Source organism: Oryzias melastigma, linkage group LG4 (genome assembly GCF_002922805.2).
Source record: "Oryzias melastigma strain HK-1 linkage group LG4, ASM292280v2, whole genome shotgun sequence".
Classification (NCBI taxonomy): domain Eukaryota; kingdom Metazoa; phylum Chordata; class Actinopteri; order Beloniformes; family Adrianichthyidae; genus Oryzias; species Oryzias melastigma.
In genome coordinates, this window is record NC_050515.1 from 16982919 (window position 1) to 16995023 (window position 12105).

Consider the following 12105-nt stretch of genomic DNA (forward strand, 5'->3'; position numbering starts at 1 on the left):
AAAAAAACATGGAAATTTGAAGAATTTTTGGATCTTTGGCTTCTCTGTTTACATGCCTCATGTATGTATTTGTTTGGTGCAGGCTGAACGCTGTTCTCAACGGCTTTAACTTCCCTTTAATCCAATCTGTCAAACAACTTTTCCTCTGGAGGAAACTGGCTTTATTTTTCATTTTTTTCCCAAATTTCTACATAAAATTATAACCATGGCTCCTGGCCTGTAGGCCGTCGTGCATTTCAACCACATCAACCTTTGACACGTCTGTCTCTGGCTTGATTTTTATTTCTGTCCACTCATTTGATTTATTTATTTATTTTTAGATTTCTTCCCCAGCGATTAATAAAGCATAACTGTATTAAACTGAGCAGCCTCCTGGTCGCATATTTGAGTGTTTTCTCACTCGCTCTGTTCAAAAAGCATTGAGATGCCCTTTATTAAAGGGTCTCCAGAGAATTTCCCAGCCATGTACAGCATACCTTTTTACATTAGCACCTACTCTTTCCTCTGTGCCAGTGAGCTCCTAATAGCTCATGCTGCTTTGTTGACAAAAGCCCACTTTAGGAAGCCGGGAGCTTTAAAAGCTTTCCTGGAATGTTTGTACATTTCTTTTGCTTCAGCGTCATGTAGCACAGCAGGTCCAGCAGATGATTTGATGGTGGATGACATACTCCCTTTCAGAAAAAGTAGCAAGATTTTGACTTGCATGTGTAAAAAATAGTTTGAGAGTGAAGGGTTTTATTTTATAACTCATTTTGAATCACTTTCATATTTTATTTTAGCTGAATTAGTTAATTTTCTGTCAAATAATTTAATCAGAAGTGTTCTTGACACCTTAAATAAACAAAAATGTGTTAAAAATTATTTGAAATTCATTTTTTTGTCCCAATCAACAATAAAAAAGGCTTAAACTTGAAATAACCAAAAGGAAAAAATGTAAAATGAGTAAAAAGGGTAACCATTTGTTGTCAGACAATTAATCTTATAAATATGCTGCTTGGAAACAATATGCATTGTGTTTATATAAATACTTCACTGCTTAATGCTATCTTGAAAATGTTGAAGTCGATAAGAAAGACAAGAAAAATAAGGAAATTTAGGCCACATTTTTGAGGAAAGGGGAATTTTATTGCATCCAAAACCTGAGGATATTTTCAATAATTTTTTATTAAATTTTCTACATAGAAAATAAATCAAAACTTAGTTTTTAACATTGAAATTAATTCTATCCCAAGGCAAAGTGAATCAGACAATGAAAAATGTACTTTTCTAATTGCAAAACACTTTATATCTAGTATAGCACAAATCAAAACACCCACGTCTCTGCACAGCCCAGTGGGAAGCTGCTGCATCAGCACATTTGGCTTTAAAGTCCACATTCTGCAGAGAGATTGTGTGTATGACAGCAATTTTGAACTCATTGGTATGTGCTGAGTCCTCACACTTGCCTGTTGTCGGGGACGGGTGTTTGCAATCCACAAAACCAGCAGCAGGCTAATCCTCGTTCATGTCTTCAGAAATGACGCAAATGAGTTTATTTTGTGCTTAAAACATGCTCGGATCTTGTAAGGGCGTGAAAATCAAATGTCTCAACCTAAGATGAACAACGATGTGTGACGTCATCATTTATTTTAAAAAAATGATGTCCAATTTCTTTGATCAAAAGCTCTTGACTGATCATGAAGGGCCACCACCTCCTACGAAGGAAGTTTAACAGTAAGCTGTGCAATCATGTGATAAACACTGATTCAGTTATTGATAAATGATATCTCCTACAGATACCGAGTGTAAAATTCTGCCGTAAAGATGATTATTTAGTGAAGAAATTCAAGAAATATTCTTATGTCCCCAGAATTAGGTGGTCCAGTGAGTTCAAAACAAGGTTAGACATTGATATTGTTTAGAAAATTCCAAAAAACAAGAATAATATGTTATGGGAACAGGACCACAGAGGTCAGAGTCTACTTCGGTGGACTAAAACTCATGAACAGGCTGTGCAAATATGCATCAGAGATAGTTCAGCGTGTACAGCCACAGGCTAGAGTTAGTGCTCCTGTATGAAATCACCATTGCAGAAAACATGTGCCAAGCAAAAAAAGTTACAAATGTGTGACAAAATGAGTTTTTCACAATTTCAAAAATGAAAATGACACATCAGGACAGAGAGCGTCAGCAGGTTTTGTTGCTAGATCGCACAAATGATCAGCCCTTTATGACTGTGTTTTCAGCTTAATACTGGAGGTTCATGGTTGTAGCTTTGAGTTGTGTCAATGTCCTATTACTCCTTGATGCCTGGACTTTTATCCAGCTATAAAAAGAAATAATTCATGTCTTTGACTTCAAGTATGTGGCAAATTAAGGTAACTTTGGAGCTAAAGTGCTTTGATGCATATTGAAGGGTTAATCTGAAAATTCTCATTTATTTCTGTACATTATAAACATTAGTTCTCAACCTCTTAATTCTAAAATAATAATGAAATATTATATTTTAGTGCCACTTCTGGCCAAAAAAAGGAAGCAAAAAGGCAAAAAACAAACAAAAAAAGTTGGTAGAAATTTGTATCAATGTAAAACATGAGTGGAAGAGTGATGATTGGGGCTTATTTTGTTTGTACACCACAGGGACACTTTGTCATGACTGACTAGGCCACAATTTTGGGGAGAAAGTGGATCATATGATATAGGAGAAACTGATGCTCTTCACAAATGGAAGAAAAAAATTCTATTTCCTAAAAGTCCAGCCTTCAATACAGCCGAAATGCTGCGGTAAGACTGTAAAAGAAAATTGTTCATTACGTTGTTGGATACTATTAAAGCCACTATCATCAAAAAAGGAAGCTGTTTATTAAAGTTTCTGTCAGAGTGATTTTGAAAGTTGTAGAAACTATTTTACTGCGTAACATCTTGGCTTTAGGTTTATCTTTTCTTTCTAAAATATATATTACTAATTGATGCTTGGAATCACACTTATGATCTTATATTAAAGACAATACAGTAAGATAATGTATGGGAAAATATGGAGCAAATACTTTTTAGAAGACCATAAGTTTAAATTATTAAATGTCCTGAAAGTTGGTTGAAAAACAAGGAATGAACATCCTGGAAATGTTTCACTTCTCATAAAAAATAGAGATGGATAACATTTATTTTTATTCAGTTTTTGTAATAGATCCCAACATTTATACAACTAACAGTACTTTTAAAGTTTAAACAGTTTAATGGTTACAATCTATTCAAATATTTGGATTCCATTTCATTGTGAGTTGCTTAGAGCGTAGTCACTGTTTCAGGGTCAGCTTTCTCCTCATTAGCACAGATTATAAACAGCCATTAATGAAAATGAAAAGAGCAGTTTATTGCTCTGGTTTTCTGCTAAGTAAATCATATACAAGCAAATGGAATTCTTTTTGCTTTGGTTACACTGTGGCGTATCGAGACGGACCAGGACAAGACCGGAAAGGTGACGTCCCGCTGGGGAATTCAGACAGGAACACTGGTTGGTGAGAAGATGGAGTCTCCATCAAGGCCTGTCGCTTTTTACGGTCTCGCCTTTGGTAGCGGAAGTTGAAGGGCGGACGCAGAGCCACGGGGCCTCCAGTTTCTTCAGAGGACGAATCAAGTGGCCTTGGATTGGCTGGGTTTGGAGGGTTTGCAGGAACTTCGTCAGACTCGCTGGAAGAGGAAGTGAGGAGAACAGGCGGCTTAACCGCGGTCGGGCCGTCTGAGGGAATCTGGGCTGCAGCTGTGGGGTCAAGCGGCTGTGGTTGAGTCACAGTGGGGGATGGCGGGTCAGCAGGTGCAGGCAGAGCATCATTTCCTGGGTTATCGGGCTGAGGTAGAAAGATCGGTGTCGCAGAGGTTTGGAGGAGTTCGTGACCTTGTGGCTCCAACGGTCGAACCACATCCACATTCTGTGGACAAACAAGGTTATACTGTCAAAATCTCAACAAGAACCAAAAAAAAGAAACATGAAAAACCACAAACCAAAACATGCCAAAGTTATAGCAGAAGCTTATGTCATTCCACACATAACACAGAATGATATGCCTCTAACATTAAATTCTAATTAGAGCACTTTTAATTGTTGCAGTGACATTTACCTTTACAGCTTGTGTTTCACACTTTTATTCTTTCAAAAGCTTATATATATATATATATATATTTCATTGAATTTAAAGCCCTAAAATTTTGGAGGGCTCAGAAAAATATGTCTCACTCGTGATTAAAAGTGGCAATGCTGTGAATGTTTACCTGCAATTTAAACATCTCACAGGACACCTGGGCATCAGGATGCTCATTCACATCTCCGAGCAGAGATCCGGTACAGAAACCTGCAGTCTGAGAGAAGACGGTGAAATCCTATAATTTACCCTGAAACACCTGATCATTACATGCCAAAAAATAGCAAAAAAGGTTGAAAAATCATCAGAATCCTGTCAAACTATGTGACTAAACCAATCAGTTATTGAAGCTTGCTTTAATCATAGAAATTACTCTGTCATTGTAAAAAAAAAAAAACACATTTAAGAACTGTTTTAGCGACCTGACATTAGGAGCGTGCTAATCACTGTTTGTTGAGAGTTTTGCAGCAACATTAATTAGCCTCACATTGTCAGCATCTTTTTCAGTTTGACACTAATTAAGCCTTTTTACACACACACTCAGTGGCCGACGTTTATCCTCTTCAACACGATCCAAGTCCGTCTTTCCTCTACGCAGTTTGTGTTGTGAGTAATTTATGCAGCATCAGTTGTACACATATGGCTTGCACCGTGATAGGTAGCGCACCTCTGTGTCAGAGTCGAGCTTTGGCCGCTGGCAGGTGCCTCTTTCCGTGAGTCCGTCTGGACACTCCTGCACCGTGTACTCCACAAAGACAGCTTTTACCGGCACATCCTGTCAGTTGGAAAACATGTGGCAAATTGCAGAAATAGACAAACAATGGCAGCAGCAGAAGTGGTTTGAATTTGTTCGGTTATAACCTATAATTTAGATTTTTGGTGTGTCAAAACTGTCCTATTAAAATAAGATATAAAATATGCTTTGGACCAAAACACTTTCTTAATTTTTGACTCAAAGTAGACCGCCTGACCTCCAACATTCATACCATGTTATCAGTAGGGCTGGATATCAATACTACTTTCCAGAATCGATTTGATTCACCACAGCCTGGATCAATTCGATTCCCATTTTTTTGTTTTTGTGATTCTTTTTCTTGATATTGTTAATAGCATGCAGTTTTACATGGATTCTCTAAAGGAGAAGCTCACAAAATGTTAAGATTTTTAACATTGTAATTATTGTTCTGCTTCTCCATTGGCCACTAGTGGAGATTGTGCTATAGCAGTACACTTTTTTACAAGAAGAATAAGCAAAGTATGAGCAAAAAAGGAGAAGGTTCATGCCAGTGAGCTTATAAAGATGTTAATTTAGTCAGCAATGTATGTTTATGTCGACTGATCATAAACATTAGCCTTCCTGGGAAATTCCATTCAACGTTAGCATCAAGCTAGCAGACTTTAGCTTTATGTGCTAGGTCGATCTATATTTTTTATGGATCGATTATTGATCTATTAAGCTTAGATCGATCCAAATCAATTAGTCAATTTTATCAACCCAGCCCCAGTTATCAGTGTCTTCAGCTATGTTTACACTGCCTTTTTCTACATTTCTACACCATTTTCAGGCTCTATGTCCAAAGCGCAGCCATTAAACAAATATTTAGTCTTAAACCAGGTTGAACTTTGACCAATCAGGGACTCAATTTGGTAGTGACGTATGGATGACGTCCCTTTTAATCCATAGAAGTGCCAATTGCTTTAAAATTGACCATGAAGGAGAAATTAATATTTGCAGTTTGTGCCCAGTTGGGACACCATATCTTTCATATATCCGAAAAGAGCTATGAAGCAAAAAGCCTGGAGCAAGATTCACAAGGCTTGCATGGCTTCAACATTTTGCACCAAGCTTCTTCCAAGTGAAAGTGTTAGATATGAACTAGTACACTGTAAAAAGAGAAAAAAAGAAACAAAGAAAAAGAAGCCTGTTGTGCTTGAAACACATCACAATCCTGTTGTGAATGTAGCTTTAAAGTTTACATTAAGCTTCACTAGTTTTAAGGGAAATCAATGTTCTGAGTAAACTTATTGAGCCAGCTCAGAGCTTCATTTCCTGCATCAGAGGTGACCGTATAGTTGTACCTGAGATGCAGCTCTGGTGATATTTTTCACCCCCAGCCCGGCACCGAGAGTGGACTGCCTCTTGTAAGTATCCAGAGTGATCTGTGCAGTGGTGATGGCCTGTGGGCTGTCCACAGAAAGCAGGAGAGGGCAGGTTGGGCAGGTCTGCTGAAGCTTCTCTGGGGCATCTGAAGGAACCAGAAATGGTCAAAATCCCTTCAAACGAAAACTTGAAAAATATTTTCTTAGAATGCTTTAGCAGGCAGAAATAATAGAAACTGTGGCGTCCAGCTAATAGACGTTGGTACACTAGTGTTTGCTGCTGCACTGATTTTAATTAGGGAAGGGTGCACTTCCCTGAGGACTGTTTAAATATTGCAAAGTAAGTTTTGGAGCTGTGATATCAATGACTGGTGAAATTAGAGGAGCTAATCATCGGGAGACCATTTGCAAACCCTTCTTTAAATGAAGTGTTGAGGAAAAATTAGGCATTATTTAAAAAAACCACAGATGCTTAACCGATAAACACTAAAGCCACAACAACACTGCGATTAGTTTCACTGACAAATACACAGGTGTTACTAATTTCTAATTATTTGAGGCTCAGCAGCTGTTCAAAAAGTTATCGTTATTGTAATTAGTCACACCTGTGTTTGACAGAAGCTGCCTGTTTCTCCCTTTAATTCTCAACATTTGCAGTGTTTGAAAACACAAAAGCACATTTACAACATTGTACAGTCTGAACATGTGTTTTAAATGTTTTAAAAAAGGCAAAGAAATGTTTTCTACTGGCTGTCTTTAATTTTTTTTATAACTGCTCCAATCAGAATGAAGCTACTGCCATATATACCTTGTATAATATATGCATAAAATTAACCAAATTTTTGGGATATGGTTTTGTTTCAGTTCAGTATACTGTATGATTTGTATTTTACAAAAAAACACCAAAAAACTAAAAATGCTGGAAAATCCTTTCTTTTATTTACGAGGCAGGTAACAACAAATGAAATGATTTAAGTTAGCTTTTACTTTTCATTATGTAATGTAATAAAACAATATAACATAGATCAAACCTAGCACTACTTCTGTGTTTGACACTTTTAAACTAATATAAATGTATAGTAGAGAAGCAATTCACTTTCCCCACAATTTGGTTCGATGTTGTGACATGTGGTTCGATTGTGGCATCCCTAATATATAATCTAAGGTTATGTGATCATGAATTGATAAAGAAAAGTGTATTACCTGGTACCAGGGCACAGTCATAACTGTACAAGTAGGAGAAACCCTCCGCTGTGTGCAGGATGGTGGTGTTGCAGTTGCCAGAGATTTGCTTAAGGTGATATGAAAGAAAGATATCTTTGTTGGCAAGATCACAGCAGTGCTTGATATGAAAAAACAAATAAACAAACAAAAAAGCACGGAAAAAAAAGCATAGCTCAGGAAAAAATGTTATGCCCTTTGGGGATCCTGGGATCAGCCTGCTTTTGTTTTAAAAGCAAAACTAACAGCATGAATTTTTCAGGGTTTCTAAAAATGGAAGTGACCTGAGAGAGAATGGGTCAGCTTCCGTGCATTTTAGTCATGACTCTTTTCATCACTATAGCATATAAAGCAAAGCGCCTGCTGTTTTTATTTTTTATTTTTTCTCTAAATTTTACTTTTTAGATATTTCAGAAAAATAACAACTTCCCAGCCAGCAAGGCCAAGTGGGCCCCATATGGTTTAAAAGTGGGGCAGTAAATGTGAGCAAAATGGGTTTGTCTGCAGTGTCCATGGTGGTCCCACCTGTGTTGTAGAGTGGGCGCCTAAGTGGGCTGTCTCGCTAAGGTTAGGCAGCCGCCCGGTGTACGCCCAGGGTCCGGCAGGGCTAGCAGGGTCATCACCCAGGAGCCAATGTGTGTAAACACAACAGAAACTGAGAACAAACCCATTTGGGGCCCACTTTTTCTGCCCGGTTTTAAGCCACTTGGCCTTGCTGGCTGAGTTAGACTAATTTTTTCATTTTTTTGTATTTTTTTGTTATTTTAAAGACATAAATTTGCCTTTGAAATTGGGTTAAAATTGTGGAATAAATCAATTTGATATTGTAACAGCCCAAACAATAAACCTGGAAAACATTCTAAGAATTTTAAACATTACTTCATATATGTATGGCCATATATGTTATAATAAAATCCATTTAAATGGGAGATAGAAAGCAAAAAGTCCTCATTGAGGTACCGATACTGTCAAAGGTCAGTTCCTTAGTACATAAAAAGGAGTGTAGATTACAACAATATTTTTTACAAACTCTTTGCTAAAGCCGAGTCTTAAGTCAGTTTAGCGCCAGCAACTCAAGTTCAAAACTAGCTGTCAAGTTGCTATGTGTCAGCCTCTGAGATTTGAAAAGTTTCATGTCACACTGTAAAATATACAATCACTTGTTCCACTGTACTGTATCAGTTAGATTGTCAAAAAAGACTAAACAACCTGTACAATTTAGAAATCACATTTCCAAGCCCTCGTATCACTTTCAAAGAATTCCATACTCAGGTGTGTACATGGATTCTTGTGTGTTTGCTGATGTGCGACTGTGTGTGTCCTACTGTTTCCATGAATGGCCTGACATCACAGCGTTTCCATGGTTTCGGGCTGCGCGTGTGGCACTTGGTCTCCAGGACATCCAGGTCCAGATAATAAACGTTACCTGCTGGGCCCTGGCATTCAGAACGCAAACACATGTCACAGACTGAAGACTCTTAAACACTTCTACACACGGATTCCTGCAACACTACCAGTTAAAAAAAACAATTGTCATCAAACTTGTCTTGTAGCACGTGCTCTTCGAAGGACGTTTTAAGGTGCAGTTCAGGAGCTGCAGCATGACATTTCTTGAACATCTTGCACGTTATTGATCTGAACCCCAGCAAAACAAAAGCCAACTCTTTAGGACGTGAAATGAAATTGAGACTTGCCTCACGACAGGTCACAGCAGTGGCTGACAGCTTGAAAAAAGCTGGTTTGTCTCAGAAAACCTCACTAAAGCGATCTGGAGTTCTATTAAGAGTCACTCCAGCCCTACAGGCCATTGTTTATGAGGCGTGAAGCAGGGTCAATTCTTATTTTAGGACCTTTTTTTCCACAAAATTTTACAGCAAAGCAAAAATCTTTTTAAGCATTTTCTCTGCTGCTTTTGTTCGCTCACCTGAGCATGCAGGTGGACGTTGGTGATGCGGTTCAGGGCAAACTTGTAACCCTCGTTGCGGTCCTCGTTGATGTACGTGATTGCCAGACGAGACAGCTTCTCCACAGCTTTGTCGTTGCAGGGGACAGGAGCGAGTTCAACAGGCATCAGCATAAAATCCTCCCCACACACAAGCAGAGTGTGAAGATTCAGGAGGGATATTAGCGCTAGGAAAATGCAGTTCTTCATGGTGGCGGAGGTTTGGAACAGACAAATCCGCTCTAACATGAAGTTTGTTCATGTGTGTGTTTGCTTTCAGCCTGAACAGGTGACTTTTGGAACCAAAACAGGATGGAAATGTTGAAATAATGCCAAGGGCAAAGTTTCTGTGAAGCTGGAGGGCTAATATTTGTTGATGCAAGTACCACAGGTTCATTTAACCCAGGGGTGTCAAACTTCTGAAATTCTGACTTAGCTGTTGCTAATTACTTGAATCAGGCATGTTTAGCCAGTAAGGAGTTTCAGTGGCCGGTTTTGTTAGAAAACATGTTTGACGGCCCTCTAGGCCCCTGATTTAAAGCAACAAAGACATGCAGACCTGCTGCTAAAGTAGAACAACCCAGAGCAGTGGAAACCATTGGAAGGCTGTAATGCAGTATCACCACCAGTAGGGATCACTGCTTGGCTGGTCAGCTGTGCTGTGATGATGGTTAGCAGATTAATGATTCACTAATGTGCAGTTAATAACTCTCAGCATTGATCCTAAAATGAACTGATTCCATGAACTGTCCGACAGTTGTCTCAGACTGACCAATAAACTAAAATAAACAGACATAAAGAGCAAAAATGTATTTTTTTGGTGCCAAACAAATGATGAACTATTCCTTTTTTTTTCTTTTTTAATACTTCGTTTTCACTGCTGTCACAACTGGTTTTATTGCCAGACTTGGCTGTCCCCAGAGTGGGTTGGTGGGTAATCACACTTTCGGAGCAGCTACATTGGCTCCACTCTACATGACAGGATCAATTCATGTCTACATGTGCAGCTCAGGACAGACGGGAGGACTCACACAGCCTCTATCTCCTGCATTTTTCCACAAAAAACACCCAAAAGAATAAGGTAATTAAAAAGGAGGAAAAAAAGGTGTTGTAATGCATTAAAGTTTACCCCCAAGTATTTATTTTTATATGCCACAAACTATAAAAGCACAGAAGCATTTTGCTTGTTGAATATTTCATGTTTTGCAGCGGTGCAAAGTGTAAAAGCCCTGGCTTCTGGTGACTGAAAATTTGCAGCGTTAGCAGCTTCTGGTGCTGAACCATCTTTGGATTCTCCACAATATTCCAAACTGAGACTTTAAGCCTTCAAAAGAAACATTATAAAACAAAGTTTACGTACTTGATTATTTAAAAATTCTGGAATTTAAAGGTGATTTGTAAAGTTATTTGTAAAAGTTAGAGTATCCATGTGATGTGTATAGATCAAGAACCCAAATTAGGTTTTGAAGAAGTCAGAAAAAGGGGGTAATAGGAGGTGGAAAGCCAAAAGACAGACATTTAAAGATGGGACAGTTTAAGGTGTGGCTCTGAAACTGCATCTCTTTTGCTGTCATGCTTAGAATCACTGTGTCCAAACTTGCACAGAATTTCAAAACGAAGATACTTTCTTTCATAGTGGAAATGCCTTGAAGTTGAAGCAAAACAACAGTTTCACTCCAACAATACTTTGTCCGTGTTCCCAGTGGTCTTTTAATTTAAACTATGCAGTTTTTAGTAAAAGCCAAAAAGCTGGAATCATGTATTTCAAGACATATTTTCTGCAGAGCGGCAGGAGCTCATTAGAAATTCCCCTCCGAGTTGTAGGGGTGGCAGAAGTAAGTATATACATTAAAATCCCAGCATTCCTTTGTTTAAATTCTCTCCCGTTAGTAGTTTGGAGCAACTTGTATCTCCCCCACATTTTTAAACAATCTATGATACAAACTTTTTTTTAAGTAGCACAAAAACAGCCGGTGTTCTCCTATAACAGTTGGACATATTTGCTCATTTTTAATGAATTTGTTTATTTCAAGTAATTAAAACAAAAAAATACCAAAGAATACGAAAATAAAAAATGTATGTTTGTACATAAATATATCAAACTTGAGGATGATTAATCATGATTTGGTTAGAAAAAAAAACATAAAAAATTGAAAGAGAATCCATCTGTCCATTTATCTAAATTATGTCATAATAATGACTTTAAATCTTAAACAGACAGCATTGATACATGCAGTACAGAACACATTGAATCCATTAATGGGAAGTTTGCCAAAAAGAGTTTAATTTCTTGCTTGAAAAGGAGTTGGAGGAGATAAATTATTATAATTCCACCTACATTAAGCGTTACCTAACCTTTTATTGTTTAGTTCACATGATTATTAACTTCTAATTAGTTATTTAACTTTTACTACTCCAAATGTAGATTGGTGTATTTTGTATATTTGTTTCTTATTTTAGCAGAGAGATTTTTAAAAGGGAAACATGTTCGATAAAGAACTAATCATAGTCTGGGTGATTAAATATGAAGTAAAATGAAACATTAATGAGCTGAGAGAATGAGAGAAGTGACAGACGGAGAACAGAAAGAACGGCACCTGAAGGAGCGGAGCAACTGATCTTACTGAAATCCCGACAAGGCTTTTCTAAAGCTGCATCGCCTCCGTTGCAGTAAACAATACATTTAATGGGTGCAGTGGGGACAGATTGCTGGATTTTCTTTTT

General features: G+C 37.8%; 1 protein-coding gene across 1 annotated transcript; it reads right to left on the reverse strand.

Annotated features, from left to right (window-relative positions):
• Nucleotides 1-3124: 3124 nt before the first annotated feature.
• On the reverse strand, nucleotides 3125-9665 carry si:ch211-262h13.5 (uncharacterized protein LOC571127 homolog). The gene is made up of 7 exons (XM_024278128.2): nucleotides 9364-9665; nucleotides 8765-8875; nucleotides 7422-7509; nucleotides 6198-6364; nucleotides 4786-4893; nucleotides 4249-4335; nucleotides 3125-3908 (listed from the first exon to the last, which is right to left on the reverse strand). Exons 1-7 carry the CDS (start codon nucleotides 9628-9630, stop codon nucleotides 3414-3416), a joined length of 1323 nt encoding a protein of 440 aa, XP_024133896.1. The 5' UTR covers nucleotides 9631-9665; the 3' UTR covers nucleotides 3125-3413.
• Nucleotides 9666-12105: the final 2440 nt, after the last annotated feature.